At 53.0% G+C, this 19,043-nt stretch overlaps 2 protein-coding genes across 2 annotated transcripts; both read left to right on the top strand.

The window, feature by feature from the left end:
- The first annotated feature begins 9,155 nt into the window (after positions 1 to 9,155).
- Otos (otospiralin) lies at positions 9,156 to 10,236 on the top strand. The gene is made up of 3 exons (XM_055616284.1): positions 9,156 to 9,213; positions 9,349 to 9,375; positions 10,052 to 10,236. The coding sequence occupies exons 1-3, from the start codon at positions 9,156 to 9,158 to the stop codon at positions 10,234 to 10,236; spliced, it is 270 nt and encodes an 89-aa protein (XP_055472259.1).
- Positions 10,237 to 12,441: 2,205 nt separating this feature from the next.
- On the top strand, positions 12,442 to 17,021 carry Cops9 (COP9 signalosome subunit 9). The gene is made up of 3 exons (XM_055616840.1): positions 12,442 to 12,535; positions 14,487 to 14,559; positions 16,783 to 17,021. Exons 1-3 carry the CDS (start codon positions 12,473 to 12,475, stop codon positions 16,818 to 16,820), a joined length of 174 nt encoding a protein of 57 aa, XP_055472815.1. The 5' UTR covers positions 12,442 to 12,472; the 3' UTR covers positions 16,821 to 17,021.
- Positions 17,022 to 19,043: the final 2,022 nt, after the last annotated feature.

Raw genomic sequence — 19,043 nt, forward strand, 5'->3', positions numbered from 1 at the left:
AGGTGTCTCTGCATGTGTGTGCGCTTATGCACACGCCAAGGCAAGGCCATTCTGGAACAAGCTGCTTCCCTGTGGCAGAGATGTCCTAGTCGCATGGATCAGTGCTGAGGAGACCATCTTCTTGTGTTCCATTGTTATGACAGAAGCTCAGCTTTTCTTGTTATAGACAAGGAAGGAACGGCCTGGGCTGGCTTCGCAGCCAGTGGCAGCGCTGTTGTGTCACATTCCTGTGGCTTTTCTTCCTGGACACTGCTAGCCAGAAGGGCTCTGAAAGAGCCTGCAAAATCAAAGCCAGCAGGAAGCCTATGTGGAGAAAAGCCAAGTAGACTAGGGATGCAAGCCCTGAACCCTAAGCTTTGGACCTTGCGTGTGGAGCCTAGTGTGGGACTAGTTAGTGGGTGGCAGAGGATGTTCTGAGGATCCAGGTCAGAAACCCACCAGGATTGGGGTAGGGAGCACTCCCAGGATTCCCAAAGCCACAGCAAACACAGTCCTTTGAGGCATGCTGTGCCAGGTTCTTGAGGACCATACCCTCAACCTCCATGCAAAGACTCATTTGACCCTGAACTCAGTGACCTCCTGGCCCTTAGTGACTCCCCAATAACCTTAGGGTCCCCTTACAGGCTCATCTAGTGCTGGGCAGTCTATCTACTGGCCTGAGCAGAATGTGCCAGGCATGTTGGTCCCCTTGGGTAAAAACAGAGGCATTCAGAAAAGCAGATTCTCAGTCAGGCAGGACATCAGGACTCATAACCACTCCAAATGGTCATGGCACGAGAGACGGTTCTGCTGTTCCGAGGGCTGTGGGGACTTAGCAGTCAGAGGTCACCTCTGTCCTAAAACTGTCACAATTTGCCTGACAGTGGGAACACACAGTTTGGTCGGTCTATTAGTACACACAAAACACATCTGGAAGGACACAGGTATCCCAGAATTTTTCATAGTTGGAAGAAGAATAGGGTCACTGAACTGAAGGTGACTTTGATCCAGGCCTGCAGAAGGAGCACCAGGTATAGGCTCGACTTCCTTTTGACCATGCTGGCCTAGTAGTAGCCATGCTGTCATCTGTCTGCCCCAGCAAGCTGCCTGGAGGACATCTAGACTGCAACTGGATGGTATGGCTGTTCAGAGGCCTCCTCCTTGCTCTGCCTCAGCCTCACCTCTCTCCCAGGGTGAGAGAAGACCACTGCTCACTTAAACCGAAAACTTAAAACTGTCCTAAAATTGTCTAAGACCCCAGGTAGGATCTGAGCCAAGATCCTGGGATACACTGAATTTACTGCTGGAATTAACACAGGACAGAAGAGTCCAGAGACTCCCGTAGACCATGAAGTGACATCTAGGCCTATGGTTTGCCCTGTCCCACAGGACAACATCAAGGACACAAGAGAACCAGGCTACCCAAGGGCCCTCCAGATGTCATGCTGGGTCAGAAGATGCACAGGCTCGGATGATGGCAATGGCATCCATGCCTGACCGCTCCATGGCACCGGGGGTAGAAACAGGGTTAGGGGTCCCTAGTTTGCATTCCTGTGCATGCTTTTATTATTAAAGCTAATGTCTGCTTTTTCAGAGCTCTCCAAGAAGACTCAGGGATCTCACAGCTCATTATGAACTCCATACTGTGGAGTCTGGGAATGTTAGGATGAGATGTAGCAGTGTGGTTCAGAGGTGTGCCACTTTAGTGGGCAGACATCAGCTTTCACACACCTTTGCCTCTGGAGGAACGCTTCCCTCATCTCCAAGCAGGGATTTTGCACTTCCACGTCTCATATTCCCCATAATTTACAAAGTTAAAGGCTTCTAATCGTGAGCTGGCCTGCGGCAGGCAGATGTAGCTTGCCTTTGTGGACATATAAATGACCTCTACATAAATTTTCAGCTACTTTCCAGAGTTCCCAGGCCCTGTGTATAGCCCTGTCCCTTCCTACCCAAGTCTGCTGTGAGCTACTGATTGCCTTTGTAAAGTGAAATAACTTCAGGCCCTGATCCACAGGAGTGATGGCGACTCACTCTTACCCCAAGCCAGCTCCCTCTAAGCCAGCTCTGCCAAGCATGGACACAAACCTGTAAACGAGTTCCCCAAATCCACACAAAAGGGACCATCTACCCCAGATGCCCACACTAGCATTTAATGCATAAAATGAGGACAGGATGGTGAGTCAAGGGGCTGGGTCCTCTTAAGTACCAGGGTTTGGTCTTGCCAGGACTTCTTGGTTTTGTTTTAACATTTTTACAAAACCACGTGGCTCATGAGCATACTTCGTGCCTTTCTAGAGCATTAGGTGGCCCCCTGAGGCTTGTGTCTCACAAGGTCAGGGTGACACCCATTTCAGGAAACTGGCCACACAAAGGAAAACCAAGACACACTTCATGCTGACCATGGCACCCTGCTCAGAGCAGTGAGATGGTAGAAACATCTGGCGCCCATCTACAGCGTCAGCTGAGAAACACAACACACCGTGCTGTGTGCACGGTGGGACAGTGTTACTAACCTCAGTGTGCCCCCAGGGGTGTGGACAACATCTGAGATAGGTAGGTTTATGACTGAGGGGACCCACGACATCTGGGGCTGGAGGCCAGAGCAGCCGACACCCTGCAGTGTACGAGGCAATCCCTTCCCCGATGACCTGCCCGCCAAGGGGCTTCACTCGCCACTGGGACACTGCAATGAGATAGGACCACTGTCAGGAAGAGTGAGTCTAAAGGGAGACACTGAGGCATGCCATCGTGAGGGAAGGCTGTAGCTGAGCCTGGTGATGCGCAGAGCATACAGCCCAGAGGGATGGAGAAGGTCAGCACCATTCAGACAGGGGACGTGGTAGGCTATGGACTGCCTGTCTCCTTTTCACGTTACAAAGACTTCTGCATTTGCAGTGTGCACACACCCCTCAGCCTGCTTCTAAGGCCAGAAGCTATGTCTCCCTGGGAGCAAAATGGGAAGCATTCTGCTTTCAAGGCTGTGGGCTGGACAGGAGCCTCCCGGCCCTCCACAGAGACAGATTTAGCACATGCTTCAAAGCACATCCAGCCCTTTAATTCTCAGACATGGGCCTTGGCTTAGCAGGGCTCTGCCCAGAATGAGCCTCCTGATGCCCCATGCTGTGGGCTCATAATACCTGCTTCTTGGATGAATCAACAGATCGAAAATCTAGGACAGTTAGCCAAAGCAAGACGGGAGACCTGCTCTTTCATCTCCCTGATTCCACCAGCATCAGGAAAAAAAGAGCCAAAAAGTCAGAGAGGAGCACAGTGGGTGGTCAGCAGGAAGCCTGGAGAATGCTGCCAACTCCAGCCTAGACCTGCAGAGGCCGAGTCTAGGGGCCCCCAAGGGCAACAGGACTGACCACGCTGCCCAGATGCCTCAGCTGGGCTGAGAAACACGCTGAGCCCCGGTTCCCATAAATCCGGCTTTCATGTGGTACTGAATAGGACAAACAATGGATCTATTTCAGGCCACAGAGAACTGGCCCAGCCTGGGGCTCCTCTTGCAGTTAGGAGGCTCAGGAGAGTGGCTCTGGAACCCTGGCCCTGCCCAGAGCCTCAGGAAGCCAAATGGCACTGATTTTATGTGCTCAGTCCTGGGGTCTGCGGCTGGGCAGGCCCATCTTAGCCACAGGAGGATGTGGCCGAAGGTGACCACTGTATATTTGCCCCATTGTGTGGGGTCATATCCCCCAAGGAGAGAAACCCTCCCAGCCCCAAAGCACACTGTGACTTGTTTGTTTCTACTCCTGTATAGCCAGCCCTCGCTGCAGGCATGGAGAACCCAGGAAGGGACCACAGAGGGCTGAATCTGCAGTCTGGTGGTGCTGGCTGCCCTCTCCTGGTTCTGTTGTCAGGTGCATTTGGGTCCCTATTCCAGAAGGTCACATCCTGAAGATCTAAGCCTGGCAGCCCTTCTTCCAAGAGAGACCAAGAAAGGCAGGCATCCCTCAATCAAGTGTGCCTTCTGGAGGCAGCCACAAAGAAAACCCCACCAGAGAGCAGGCAGGCACGGCTAGGTGTGGCATTGGTTAAAAGGTGAGGCCAGGAACACTCATCACCAGGAAAAGTTTATAATGTGACCCTGAACAGGTAGTTGTCTTAGTCAGGGTTTCTATTGCTGCAACAAAGCCATGACTAAAAGGAAATTGGGAAGGAAAGGGTTTATTTGGCTTATACTTTTAGGTCATAGTCTTTCATTGGCAGAAGTCAGGACAGGAACTCAAGCAGGACTGGAACCTGGAGACAGGAGCTGATACAGAGGCCATGGAGGGGTGCTGCTCACATGGCTTGCTCCCCACGGTTTGCTCAGCCCCCCTCCTTACAGAACCAGGACCATCAGCTCAGGGATGGCCCCACCCACAATGGGCTGGGCCTCCCCCATCAATCACTAATGAGAAAATGCCTCACAGCTGGATCTCATGGAGGCTTTTCCTCAACTGAGGCTCCTTGCTCTCTGATGGCTCTAGCTTGTGTCAAGTTGACACAAAACCAGCCAGGACACCAAGCCTGTATGTGAGAAAGGCCGTGACCTGCAGGCCAGAAGCTGCTGCTCTGCCCTCCAGCTGGGTAAGGGCCCATAAGTTCATGTCATCCCTGGTGACAGGAAAATCTTTCACCCAGAAACTGGATAGATTCATTTACATCCCTCCTGGGTCAGATTCTAAGCTGGCAGGTCCTTCCCCTGCACCCCTTCAGGCCACTCCAGGGCCTTCCTGCTTCTGGGACTCCTATAGCCTACCCTACCAAGCCCTGGGGACCTTCTTGGCAGGCTCTAGACAACATTTAACCTTCCCCGTTATATTAGAAACCAGGTAAGCCACTTGCAGGTCAAAGGAGCTGGGGAAAGGCTGGGTTGTGGCAAGCAGGTCCATACTCTTCAGCAGTCTGAGGTGGGAGGGTTAGGCCTGCCCAGGGACTACTTTAAGTAAATGGCCCTGCACAGCACTAGGTTGGAGACACTCCTACTGCTGCTGCTTTCTGTGTCTCGGGGGGTCCTGTCCCCTGACTGGAGTCTGTGGTAGATCCTGTGACAGCATGTCCAGCTTGGTGAAGCCCTTGGAGGAAATGTCTCAGTGGCACCCTTCACAGCTTGAGATCAGCACCTTGCTGGGTCCCTGGGACTATTTTTCCATAGGCAGAGAAATGCAGAGGCTGAAGACGCCTGTGAGCAAACATGGCTTGTGTGAGAGCCGTCTCTCTGGGGGGTCACAGCTGAAGACAGCTAAATACCCACTGCTGGAACCCTAATGCATGTGCAGCTTCAGCTGTTACTCAGCTGTGGCAAACGGAGTCACTTCCTAGTGAGATGCCTGGCTCGGTTAACCCCTTTGTCACTGCAAAGCTACCACTTAACCTTGGAGCTTCCTGTATCTCTCTCGGCCCCCCTGGGGTCCCTAGGATGCCCCCACCCTCATCTCCCCCTACCAGGTCAGGCTAACTGAACCACTGAACCAGCCATCTCACTAGGGAGTTGCTCAGTTTGCCACAACTGAGGAACAGCTGACAGCTGTCTCCCTGACAGGTGGGGTAGGGTTCCCAGCAGCACATTCAGCTGTGACCCCAACAGAGAGACGGCTCTCTCTTTCACAACCCATGTTTATTTCTGGAGGGGTCCTCTCTGGGGTTGACCTGGGACCTGTTCAGAGATGTTTATGGTCAGATCAGGGAAGGAGGGAAGTACTTAAAAGGAAGGTGATCACATGCTTGCACATTTTGGCTTCAGATCTGTGAGCGGTCAGTCTTATGACATGGAAGGAGGCTTTGATCCTCTGAGGACACGAATCCTGTCTTGGGGGCCGGCTACACACACAGCATCCTGTGAGCATGGCGCCCCCTGGAGCTCACCTCAGAAACATGCTACTCCAAGTCCTACTTTGTTTTTTTTTTCTACTCCAAACAGCCTGAGACCTGCAGTCTCAGTCAGGCCCTTCTAGATTGCTACTTGTTTCTTGTCTCTTAAAGCTGTCACACCGCATCAACTGTGATGGCCTGGAGGGACTTCCACCTTGGTTGGCAGGCTTTTCCAAGTCAGCTCAGCACTCTCCAAAGGTCTCCCGTTTCACATCCAAGGTGTTTAATTAAGCTCTTTCATTAAAATAGCAACTCCGATACAAATCTGTGGCTTCGAGCGCAACTGTAGGTGACATTAGGTTGTCCCTCCCTTTGTAGGAGCAGGAAGAGCCCTTCCTGAGGGAAGCAAGTCTGCCAGTCCATGTTTAGAGGGACAAGGGACAGCATGGCTGCCTTCAGAGCCTCTGAATCCCAGCACTGTGTAGTCAGGTGATGTGAGACCCCCCTGGCCTGCTAGTCCAGCCAGAAGACTCCCCAGCCCCGCCTGTCAGTTAGACCCTCCTCAGTCCCTGGGAGGCCCAGGTGCTCTGCAGGTGCCCAACAGCATGACGCAAGCGGGAGGACAATGTTGCTTTGGGGATGGAGGACTCCGGGCAGCTGGGGGATGAAAGGGGAAGCCAAGGCTGTGACAGGGGAGGCAAGGTTCCCAGCTGGGGAAGGCAGGCTGGGAACACCACCCCCCCACCCCCAGTACTTATGCTGGCCACAGCTTAGGAAGCAGGAAACGGCCACAGGGTGTGGAAAGCCACTCCCGAGGCTTGGGGTGCAGGGCAGTGGAAAGTCTCCAGAGCGCAGACTGTTTGGTGGGGGAAGAATGAAGGAGGCACAGTGAGGTGAACTGTGGCCTCCAGACTTTGAATTATGAGCAAGTGCCTGTGCCCAAGTTGGAACAGATCAAAGGATGGTGGCCAGCTACTCTGGGCTCTGCCTTCTAGAAAGATAGAGGTGGGTTGGAATACAATACAGGCCAGGCACAGGGACTAACCAACAGCCACGTGTGGTGTCTTAGGATGGACAGCAGGGGGTGCCAGATACCACTGAATAGTCTCAATCCTGGCAGGCCTTGCAACCTGTGGCCTTTGATGTCTCCTCTGGATGTCCCACTCCTGTGTGGAGTGGGAGGGGGGAGGGAAGCAGGGACTGTCTCCCAGACACTGGATACCATTCAGGCTTCAGAGCAATCACTGGGCAAGTTTCAAACTTGCCCACCCTATATGACATTGGCTTGTGAGGATACAGAGCCCTCCCTGGCCCCAGTGTTGAATTTTTAGAAGGAACCCTAGCTACTATTGAAGGATGAAAGGACTTTTGGGGATTCCCACCAAGTGTGGGTATACAAGATCCCTGGTAGGCATTTAATATTTTTAAAAAATGCAACGTGGGTCATGGAGACGAAACTCAGGCTATCAGGCTTAGCAGCAATTACTTCTACCTGCTGAGCCATTTTACGGTCCCTCTTGAAGTCAGAGTGGTCTGCAGGAGAACAGTGAGATAGAGAGAAAGGAATGGGTGAGGTGCGAAGGAAATGTGTTCTGTGAGGCAGTGGGCCTCCAGGTGGGGTGGGGAGGTCTGTCCAGACCAGTGAGATGAGGAGTCGGAAGGAAAGTCCTTAGAGAGAAAGTGTGCAGGGGTGGAGATGTGATGGGGAGGACCTGGGAGACTGACCGATCCCTATAAGCCAGCATAAGTAACAGAGAGCAGCTGGTGGCTGTATTATTTAAAGTGTTCTTAATGCAAGTGGCAAATTGAGGAAAAGGACACCCAGAAAGGGGAGAAAGCAGATGGAGACTGTAGTCTCCTCTCCTAGACCCATCATCCTGGCTTATTAACTTTAGACTTTCCTGTGTCTGGTCCTGTGTCAGGAAGCCAGCTCTAAAGGTACTTCATGTTGTTTTTTATGCCGTGTTTCTACTACATGTTTTCATGTTACTGTCAGGTATGAGCTTGTCAGGGGCAGACAGTAACTGCCACACCCCAGAGACCTGTGATGACCAGCTCAGGCTCAGGGTTCTGCTCCGTGGGGTCTGATTAGACCCTTCCCTTTGTGCCTGTGTTGTGCATCACTGCTGTGAGCGCAGGTGGCCCGTCCTGGCTCTTCTCATATATCTGGAGGTGGTCCGGCGACCCTGCCCCAGTGGTCCTGAAAACCAAACCCAGAGGCTCTCTGCTACATGGCTGCATGCCAGTACTTCTGGACCATGCTCCCTCTCTGGGTTTCCGGTTAGAATTAGGCTGTTATTTGTGAAAACATGAATTGTTTGGATGGGAACTTGAGGAGCAATAACAATGAAGCTGGGACCGCTAGGCCACACAACCTCAAAACAGGGTACCAGAATCCTTGAGAGCCCTGGGATGTTGAGAAACAATGGAGACCGTTATCTTGGACACAGGCCCTGTATCCAGCAGGGTGCTAGGACCCCAGCAGGGCAAAATGGAGATCACCAACCTGGGCATAGGACCCGCATCCAGCAGGCTGTTGAGACCCGAGGCTACACTTGCTCAGACAGGTGGGCACAGGTTCTAGCAAGAGATGATCACAGTGGCCTAAGCTAAAGGGCTCCTGTTGGCTACTGGTATCTACCCGCTGGCCTTCCCCATTAGAGGCTTGGAGGAAAGCTCTGGCATGGGGGAAGGGCCCAGCTTGGCCCACACTTACTGTCCATGGCTGCTCTACCGGTGTGGTGTCTTGGGTGAGAAAGTGTCTGCAGGCTTACCGAAGAGGCCATGGGAGCCACAGGGACCTGTAGCTGTCTCAGAAGCCTCGCATCAGGCTTAGAAGGAAGGGTACTTCACGCACCTCTGCTGAACTCAGCTTTGAAAATTGGTGGCAGGTTTGGTCTGTGATCCGGCTTCCCAGCTGCACCCACAGCTCCTCCCACCACTGGAGGGACAGGGACCTACAGTCCTCTGCCAGAGGATGAAATATTCAGTTTGATGGCTCAGGAGGGTGACACTTCCTTCCTTGTCCCCAGCCCTTCTATAAAGAGAAGACTCAGCATTGGCAGAGGCTCCACACGCTTCAGGCTGGGCTAAAGAGACCAGCAACAAGGTACCCTCTGGGAGGGCTTGGACTGCTCTCTCTACAGACAGGGTGAACCTGTGTGTGTGTGTGATGGGGGTAGGAGTGGAGGATTGATCTCTTAGGCAAAGCTGATAAGATCCTACAGCAGAATAATGGCTTAGAAACCAGAAGCATCTGTGAAAATGCTACTGCCTCTAGGGGTGGCCCACTTCAGGGTGGCCGGACGGACATCATCATCCTTGGCTTCCTCCTGCTGCAGGTGGCCCTGAGAATACTGACCTGCACCTTGGTGAGGATGCAAACCCGGGTGTTGTCGTGGCTGGCCCTCGGCATCCTCCTGGGCATTCCTGCAGGTGAGGGCCACCTGGGATTAGATGTAGCCATGACTCCCTTGCCTTTCCAGGCGTCTCCTTCTAACTGTCCCTGTCCTGGTCTGCAGTGGTTACTGGAGGGTTGCCCTAGATGACGGCTCTTCTTTCCTCTTGCAGGAGCCAAGCCAATGCCAGAGGAAGCAGGTACACTTTTTGATGTCTTTCCTTTCACTGCCCTAAGGCACTGCTGCATGCAGGCGGGTGAGGGAGCAGAGGTTGCTTATCTCTGGCAGAGCATCTCTGGAGAAGCATAGAACATGCTCTCCTGTCGGCATGGCAGTGCAGGTCCTGTTGTCAGCAGGGAGCTGTGCATGCAGAGGGATCCAGGACAGCATCAACTTAGCCTTGTCTTCCACCATGTGGAAGCACCCAAGCAGAAGGGAGATGGATGGTCCCCAGGGTCCCACCCTCAGCCTGGGCTCAGACCCTGGGCCCTCTTAGGAGTCCCAACTCAGTCCAGTGCCACCAAGGTGGCCTGTCTTGTGCTCTAGACAGGTGCTGTGTTCTTTGAAGCCTCATCAGCATGCTGCCTGAGCCCCTGCACCCACTACCCAGCTGCCTCTCTGCCCAGCATCTCCCCAGACAAGGATAAGGCCCCATTTTGATCTTCTTTCTTCCCTTTCTCCTATTTCCTCCAGACCAGATACCCTAATGGTCAAGAGGGATACTCAGAATGACCCAGACTCCACCCCTGGCTGGGAAGGTTGTCATTGCTGTAGCAGGCACTGGGGACATCACCCCCCGGCCCTGGCTGTATAGGCTATGCTCTTCTGGCAGGGACAACGGGACAGGCCCCGAGGGTGTTACTTGTGTCTTTCAGATCCCTACACACAGCCACCAGCCATGCCCTACTGGCCTTTCTCCACCTCTGACTTCTGGAACTATGTGCAGTATTTCCAGAGCCAGGGCGCCTACCCACAGATTGAGGACATGGCCAGAACGTTCTTTGCACACTTCCCCCTGGGAAGCACCCTGGGCTTCCATGCCCCCTACCAGGAGGACTGAGCAGCGCGCAGTCTGCTGCCCGCCTGGCTGCACTGGCCTGGGCCTAAGGAGGTCCAGAGACACAGTGGTGGGCAAGGGGATGGGCTCGTGCTCAATAAACTCCCTCTGAAGATGCACAACACCCCTGTGAGTTTCTTTCAAGGAGCCGGTATGTGCTGTATCACTCTGTGGATTAGCTGGGCTTTATTTGATGAACACCGAGCATACCTTGAATAAACACATGCATGATCTCTACCTGTAGGGGTGTCAACCAGGCCTTGTCTGTTCTCATAATGGCCTGGGGGTGGGCCAGGGTGGCCCCAGATTGCAGGTAAAGGAGCTGAAACAAAGACAGCAGTACAGCTTGACTTGTTAAGGCCATGTGCCTAGTGAAGCAAGCCAGACATATCCCGGTGGCCCCTCCCCCTGGCTTCCAGATGAACCACTGTCACACTGGGGCCAGGGCCCCACACTCAGCACACAGTGTGTTCCTGGGAGCAGAAGAATCACGAAGTCAGATCCCTGTCTGCGAGGGAGAGCCACAGCCCACGCTTAGTATTTGAGGGTAAGGTTCCAGGCTGAGTCTGCTGGGAGAAGGGGATGGCTACCCTGGGCAGTCCTCTGGTTGTGGAAGGATGTGAAGAGAGCGTGGTGTAGTACAGGCACAGACTGAGACCGGTGGTAAGCCCCCACACACCAGATGGGAGAGACACTGAACAGGAGACATCTCTTGGCAGCCAGCCTGTCTCGGCTTCCTTAGTTTGGCCTTCACTTGGGTATCTCAGGATGACACTGATCTGGCATTTGAGAAGTAAGTCATAGCTTGCTTCTCTCAGATCCTGCACAGTTCACTCAAGCTTGGAGGGGGAGGGGATCGACTGCCCAGGCCACAATTTCCATTATATCTTGGCTAAGTCAGCTTCCTGGAGCTGTTCTTTCTCTTGACCTCCATTCTCTCTAGCAGCCCAGACCCCAAACCCTTGACTTCTCAAAGTTGTTAAAACAAAACACCCAAACAAAACCAACCAACCAACCAACCACTCCCTGAACACCATGAAAGCAGAGTAGGGAACCATCCAAAATCACCCTGACAGGTACAGGAACTTGTACTTCAGGGGAGAGACTTGGCTCACCCCACCATCAAACAGGGGCTGAGAGTCAAGGAGTAGGGTGGCTGGGAAATGACCCAGGGGTAACACAGGTTTTGCTGAAGGCAGGATCATATGACACAGACTGGGGATAGTGATGGGTGAAAAGCCCTGTCAGATATAGAGAGCAGGCAGGTATCAGTGGATTTCAGGCTTCTTGCTAGTGTTTTCGAAGGACTACTTGTCAAATGTGGATTTTACAGGATGGTACACAGAGAACATCCAGGGGCCTCAATAGTATAGTGTAGATAGTCAGTGTCTCAGGCCCTCTCCCCCAATGCGCCCCCTTCTCCATCCCTTCCTCATCTTTCATTCACTCTTTTAAAACCATGGTATGTTATAGCACCCTAAAGTGAACCGCCCTAGCCATCTCTCAGTAGACAGCTCAGTGATATAATGGACACACTCCACAACCCAACACTTCACTTTACAGACAGGTCTGAAACTGTGTTCCCTGAACAACTGTCGCCCCCAAGCCTGCCTCCACCATTTCACCGAAGCATTTCTAGGAGTTTGGCTGCTCTAGGGATCTCATATGAGTGGAGTTACAGTGTTTGTTTTTATTTCGTGGGCTTGCCCATGCCCGTAGGTTAGGGATCCCTACTTAGTTAAGACTCCAAATATCCCACCGTGTGGATGAAGTCCGTCTTGTTTGCGTTCACCCAGCCGTGGGTACTGGACTGCTTCCTGCTCTTGGCTATGGTGATCCTGCTCTTGGCTATGGTGATCCTGCGCGCGGCCACTGCGCGCACGCACTACTTTTGGATTTCTGCTACCCCTCGCGGCGCCTGAAGGGGCCCATCCCCCCACCTTCGAGCCAACACTTTACCGCCTGCGGTTTCTGCACAGTAGCCCTTCTGATGGTTTTGAACTGCGTCCCTGCTGGGAAATGGACAGTCTCCTTTCTCCGCCAACCACTCGTGCTCCTGGGGGGTTGGTGTCCCTTAATCTGCTATCCTAGGCTGCTGAGAGAGAGACAGCTCAGGTACCCAGCAGCCAGGCTGGCGGGGGGCCACCGACGCGCGGTCCTCCGGCGTCTAGACCTGCCCGGAGGAACACCGGAAGTAGACCGGACTGGTCGGAAGTGAGCGCAAAGCCACAGTTTCGAGATGAAGCCGGCGGTGGATGAGATGTTTCCCGAGGGCGCGGGGCCCTACGTGGACCTGGATGAGGTGGGGCGGCGGTGGCGTGGATCGAGACGCGTGGGTGGGAGCACAGCCCCCAAACAAGCGCGGAGTCCAAGCCCTCGGGGGATTCACAAGTTAGCAGAGGCTGGGGAAGCGGGAGCTAGCGTTGACAGTGGCAGGGCTGGAGATTGTGTTACGAGAATTGCTGCGAGGAAGTAGGGTTTCCTCGCAGACAGTTATCTGATTGGGGATCCTGATAAATCTTCCGGTGCTCGGGAGTGTCAGCCACCTCTTGTAGGTCAGAGCTTCCCCTTCTCAAAGCTCAGCGAGTAAGGAGATGCTCGAATGCAGCCCTGTCCCAGCAGAGGGCAGGTGTGGCCAGAAGAGGCCGATTGCAAACCCTAAGCAAGGGTGGGTAAGGTGCCCTCCAGAAATATTCATGGGGTTTTTGTTGAGGCTCCAAAGAGGAGCTTCCTCTGAGCCAAATGGTGAGAGATGTGATCTGTTGTCGTCGGGATATAAATGAAGAGAGCCGTGGGAACAGAGCTCTGCAAGAGTGATGCTCCCTGGCCCCGTATAGAAAGGGAATGGCGTGTAGTTTGTCTTAGTTAGGGTTTCTATTGCTTCAATGAAACACCATCACCAAAAAACAGGTTGGGGAGGAAAGGGTTTACTTGCCTTACACTTTCAGATCACCATTGGAGGAAGTCAAGTAGGACTGGAACATGCGGGCTGATGCAGAGGCCATGGAGGGGTGCTGCTTACTGGCTGCCTCCCCAGGGCCTGCTGCTTTCTTTTAGAACCTCCAACTACCAGCCCAGGGTTGGCACCACCCACCGTGGGTTGTGCCCTCCCCTTGATCACTAACTGAGAAAATGCCTTACAGCTGGATCTCACGGAGGCATTTCCTCAGCTGAGGCTCCTTCCTTTTTGATGACCCTAGCTTGTGTCAAGTTGACACACAAAAGCAGCCAGTATTTAGTTGAACACGAGGGGCAGGATCAGGTAGGGCCACATTATGAAGCCTGCAGAATGAATGTGTGGGCTCTGTGAGCCACTGCTGAGGCGATTGTCTGCAACCTCAACACCTTAGTACCGTAGCAGGTGGTGTGAGGGCATCACAGTAAGCAGAGACAGGCTGACTTCCTGTGGGCGTTGGTCCTGTGAAGGGTTTGGAGCTCCGGTTTGTAGGGAGACAGTAGAGAAATAGAGACAGGAAGAGTGAAGACTTGAAGAGGTTCTGAGTGAGGCAGGGAAGGTGGGAGGAGCTGGGCTAGGATTTCAGAGCAGCATCTGGATGGCTTACTGTGGTGATGGGGCTGGGGAGGCAGGCAGAGTCCAGAGAGCATTTTCAAAAGGGAATATAGGTGGTTCTCAGCTATTTGACAACCAGAGGAAGGTTGAACCAACAGCCTGGGATTAAGTGGGGCCGGGGCAGAAAGGAGCCTGGACCAGCTGTCCATTGTGCTACCACCACAGGTCTCTGCTTTCTCCATCCCAGATGATTAAACTTCCAAGGTGATTAAAGTTCCAAGAGCATCATACCTCACGGATTGGGTGTGGCCTGGTTTTACCACCACCACACAGTGGTTGCCCTGGAGGATCCTCCCAAGAGCAGCATCCCAGACCTTGGTGCTGGGATGGTCAGCTTCCCAGGGGGAATGCTGCATTCTCAGAAAGGGGAGGGAGTAGAGCAGAAATCAAGCTGTGTCCTCTGGCATTGTCCAGGAGGGGATTGAAGACTCCAGCAAAAGAGTGCCACAGGCAATGCCAAGGAAAACTCAATCAACATGGGACCTTGAGAGACCTTTAAAATAATTTTCTTGACTTCCCCATTCACACTACTTTCTTTGTCTGGAAAATTCTGGCTCCAACTTGAGCATTCATCCTGTCACTCAGTGTTCTGTTCCAGGGAGGTGGGATGGGTATGGTAATGAATCTACCACCTGCTTCTGGAAAACAAACACACGGATTGACCTTACCTTTGATTCTCCAGGCTGGAGGCAGCACTGGGCTCTTGATGGACTTGGCAGCCAATGAAAAGGCAGTTCATGCAGACTTTTTTAATGGTGAGTATGGCAGGATTGGGTGCCAGGCTTAATCTGAGTTTCCTCTGCAGTGGGCTGCTTTGTGCCGGGGGTAATTTGGATCATGGAACATTGTAGCTCAGACCTTTGTGCCCATCTCAGTGCCATACCGTATGGAGTGATCACCCTGGCAGTTAGCTCTGGCTGTCAGCCCTGTCTGAGGGGAAAAACAGGAAATAAATCTCTGCCTAGTCCACTACCCAGGGTTGAATTTGAGCGCTGGCATGGATAGCATGTGCAGTGGACACATTGATTATGGTCTATCGCAGACCTAGGCATAGAGAGCTGTTTGGCTCTGTGTTCTCTTTACTCTCTCCTGATGGCAGGCTAGTTCCCTGTCACACCTGTTTGCCCACCTGCACTCTCCTGGCCTCTGCTGCCTTTGCAGAGCCACAGCTGTGCTCTGCTTTGGCTCACACTGAATGATGTCAGGACTTGTGTCTCCTAGCTAAGAGTGTTCTTGGCTAGACTGTTTACCAAATAGAAGCTGACGGCACAATCTCCAGGCATGTGACAGGGCATGTTGGGTGCCTCTTGTTCTTTTCATTTCTGAAGGCCCTGCTCCTACTCTTTAACCCTTACATTGGGTTCAAATGATAAGTGGAGATTCAGGATAAGCCCCCTCAGACGGTAGTAGTATTTTTCTCCCCTTTCACCCACCTAGACTGTGGTGCATGACTCTCCAGTGACTAATCATGCCATGTTGATTTCTAACTTACTAGGGGCCCCTGAAGTTCCGGGCCCAGATGGGTGTTGGGGCTCATTGGCATGTGGCTGATGCATGTGTGGGGAAGCCATCTGTTAGATGGGTGCATTCCTGCCTGGGGACCCTGCTTCTCCCCAGCTGGTGTCAGAACTGAGGTGGGGGTGTAACACTGTAGCCTTTGAAGTCATTTCTCCAAATTCTGTTCCGGGGGGTAGAAGGTGCAGGGCCGCTGAGCGCTTCCCAGTGCAGCCTGTGGCACCTTGGGAGGCACCTGGCTGTGCAGGGTGCTACCCGGAGGGCTCATTCTGTTGAAGTAGGGCTCCTTCAGTCCTTCCCCTTCATCTGTGTCAGCTCACAGTACTGTGAGACCGACGTGTGCTGTGTTCATTCACGGCAGGCTGTTCCATAGGCAGCTCTGGCCTGGCCTGCACTGTGGCATGGCGGCACACACCTCTCTCCACTGAGCCATGTTGGACAGGGACGGACGTGCAGGCTCCCCGTCTCCACTCCCGCCTGCTCACTGCCCGAGTTCAGGAGAGTGCATGCCGTCTACAGTCAATGCCAAACCCAGTGCTTAGAAGCCATTCGTTGTGAGAGGCCCACGACTTGCCTAGGCTTCCACCAAGGCCTTTCGGCTCCTCAAAGAGATGGAGTCTGGAGCTCTTGTCTGAGGTGTTGGGTCGGACTCTCTCTTCCCTTGCTGTGGTCTGTAGTAGCAGAAGATCTAGACGAGGCTGCAGACAGCAGGCAAGGGCCCTGACAGGCTGGGCAGTGTGACATCTAGAGCACTGTCACAGGGAGGCTTCCCTGGGTGAGGGGATGGCGTCAGGAGAGCCATTGCCCTAGATTTCACGCGGGGGTCAGGAGGCAGCTACAGTGGAACAGCCCTTCTGCACTGTGGACGACACCTTTCCCTAAAAAGGTCTGGAGGGAGGGAGGTGTCTTTCCACTCAACTTTGACCACAGAGGAGATGGACCCTGCACATATGGATGGGCGTGGCTCCTTGCCTGTCCTGAAAGTGTGGGAACTCGGAAGGTGTGTGAGCAGAAGAATGGGTGGGCTGTTCGAATGCTGACTGAAAAACAGTGGCTGTAACAGGCTGTAGCTGTGTCTGGACCCTGACTTGCCCAGGCTTTCTAAGGGAGTCATCTCGGGTTCAGTCCTGTTGCTTTTCTCTTCACACTTCCACTCTCCTGGCACAGGAATGGCCAGGCGTCCTCATGCTCAGTGTGGCCGCTGAGTTGCCAAATGGCTGTCCATGTGCCCACAGCACCCCATGTGAATTATAAAAAAATGCCTTCTAGGGTAAAATGTGATTAAGAATACACTGTGAACAATCCAGCTGGATAAAGTTGAATCTGTCTCGGGGAGTCCTTCACCAGGCTGCACTGTTTACCACTATTTCCGCCTTGTGGGCTATCATCAAATTCATTTGAAGTAGTTTCCTCGCTTGCTTTTCCTGTCCCACTAATGTGTTAATTTTTACTTGCTTTCCTAGATTTCGAAGATCTCTTTGACGACGATGATGTCCAGTGAGGCCGTCCACTCACATGTGCCCCACATTGCGACACTCCTCGAATGTCTCGAGACAGGGTCAGTTGACAGTAGGGACCTTGCGAAGATCACTAGAAATCAGGACTTGGCCAGCCAAGGGAGGGGCATTGTGACGCAGCTGGACGCTGATGTCTCTGAGGATGCCAGCCCCTTGTCCTTGTTTAATTAAAAAAGAGCACTAGAGCATGCCGGGTAATTGTCATTCCTGTGGGTTTTAGATGAATGTTGCAGTCCCCTCTCCCCGGTGTGTGTGAACACAGGCATCGCCCACAGACCCATGCTGCTTTCAGTGTGCAGTGACTTGGGAGGTTCTGTCCGGGTCAGCCTTGGGCTATGCAGGCCTGTGCAGATGTTTGCCAGAGCACTTTAAAGACCCGACTGAAGGTACCTGTGCCCTGTGGATGGATAAACAGTGCACACTACACTGGGTGAGCATTTTTCTCCAGCCTCCTTATCAGAGCTGCTGCTGTTGGAAGACCCCAGGTGGAAAGAATTAGGGTAGTGGCTTTGAAGGAGGTGCCTTCTCCAAGGGAAATGCATGGGCTGCTTTTTCCCAAAGGAGGGTTCAGAGTCTGTAGGGGACAGACCTACTAGCCAAAATCATAAATGGCTGAGACAGTTAAGATTTTTGATCCCTCTCACAGCGAAGGCTGTTCTGTTTCCTTACTGTTAGGCTAGGATGCCAGTATCTGAGGTGTCGTCTGGCTTTGGGATCCCCAGTCAGGTGGGAAAGACCTGAGGTGAAGGAAAGTCAGCTGTGCAGCAACTCCTCCCTGTGAAAGAGCCTTGTAAGGACACCGTGTGGCCCAGAGGCCGGAGCTGGGAACCCCATTGCTGTATCAGGAGGACGAGCTGCACACCTGTGTGCTCTGGCGTCCATCTGTCCCTTCACAGAACCCTTGCAGCTCCTCAGGACCAGGGAGGAGAGGGAGCTCCCTCACCTCTGACCTGTCAGAGTCAACTCCAGGTGAAAGTAACTTTAGCTTATGTCCTGCCTGCTGGCTTCTTCTCTTTCCAGTAACACACTATCAAGGAGGTTATGCCTCAGTGGGGGACACTTGGGGATATTTCTGATTATCCTGCCTTCTGTTGAGTCACAGCTAAACAACAGTGGCCATCTGAAGGGAGGGTGCTAGGGAAATCCTGTGGCCTTTGAAACAGAAGTGGAGAGGAACACTTGTTTGATGGCTCAGTCTGCTTGTAAGGGCTTTGGAGGAGGTGCTTCCTTCCTGATTTCATGTTTCTTCCTGGGTTGAGTGAAAGCACCTGTCTCCCTGTGGTCTTCGAATCAGGATTTCCGCCAGCCATGTGAGTGGAAAGACCAACACGTTAACAAGATACAGAAAGTACCAGGTGGGGAAGACAAGCCTCAGTTTGGTTTTGGGTTTTGTTTTTTTGTTGTTTTGTTGGCTAGCTTTTGTTTGTTCTGTTTTTGAGGCAGGGTTTCTCTGTGTGCCTAGCTGTCCTGGAACTTGCTGTGTAGACAAGGCTGGCCTCAAATTCAGAGATCCTCCTCCTGAGCAGTGGGCCTAAAGGTGTGTGCCACCATATCCAGCAAGCATCCGCATCTGTGGCAAACCAAGCTGAGCTGCTCTACCAACATAAGCCATACTTTTAGAAAAAGGGTCTCTACGGTTATAGAAATTTGGCTTCTGTGATTACTGCTGGGAGCCAAGAGAAGGTGCTGAAAAAACCTCAGAAAAGCCCTTTGTCCTCCAGCGGCTAATGCTGGGCATTCAGGAGCTGTGCTGTCCTTTATCCGCCATGATGCACAGGTGCCAGGCCTCAGCCAAGGTCAGCTGAGCTTCATGCTTTAGCCACACTCCTCTCCAGGGAGCAGGATCAGGTCCCATGAGGCATGGGCCCTGTGTCAGGTGCATCCAGCCCTGGGCCACCTGTTGTAGGTTTTTTGGGCTACACCCTAGGCTCTGTATGAATAGTGGTTACTTGATGAACCAGATACAGTTATAATGGCTGCATGGCCACTTTGAGGAGCGTCAGTGCTCTGTGCTGTCACCCCAAGCAAGGGCAGCAGCAGGGAAGTCCTGCAACAGTCACCGTATTTGAGGGAGGATGACCTCGTCCCCATGTCCCCAGCGTCAGCTGACCATCTGACACATGGTAGGTTCTCAACACATGTCTGCTCAAAGGAACCAAACAGTGGCATCCCTGGGATTTGCAAACCACATCCCAGGTCCTGAGCAG

Source organism: Psammomys obesus, unplaced genomic scaffold (genome assembly GCF_907164565.1).
Source record: "Psammomys obesus unplaced genomic scaffold, mPsaObe1.curated_primary_1811, whole genome shotgun sequence".
Classification (NCBI taxonomy): domain Eukaryota; kingdom Metazoa; phylum Chordata; class Mammalia; order Rodentia; family Muridae; genus Psammomys; species Psammomys obesus.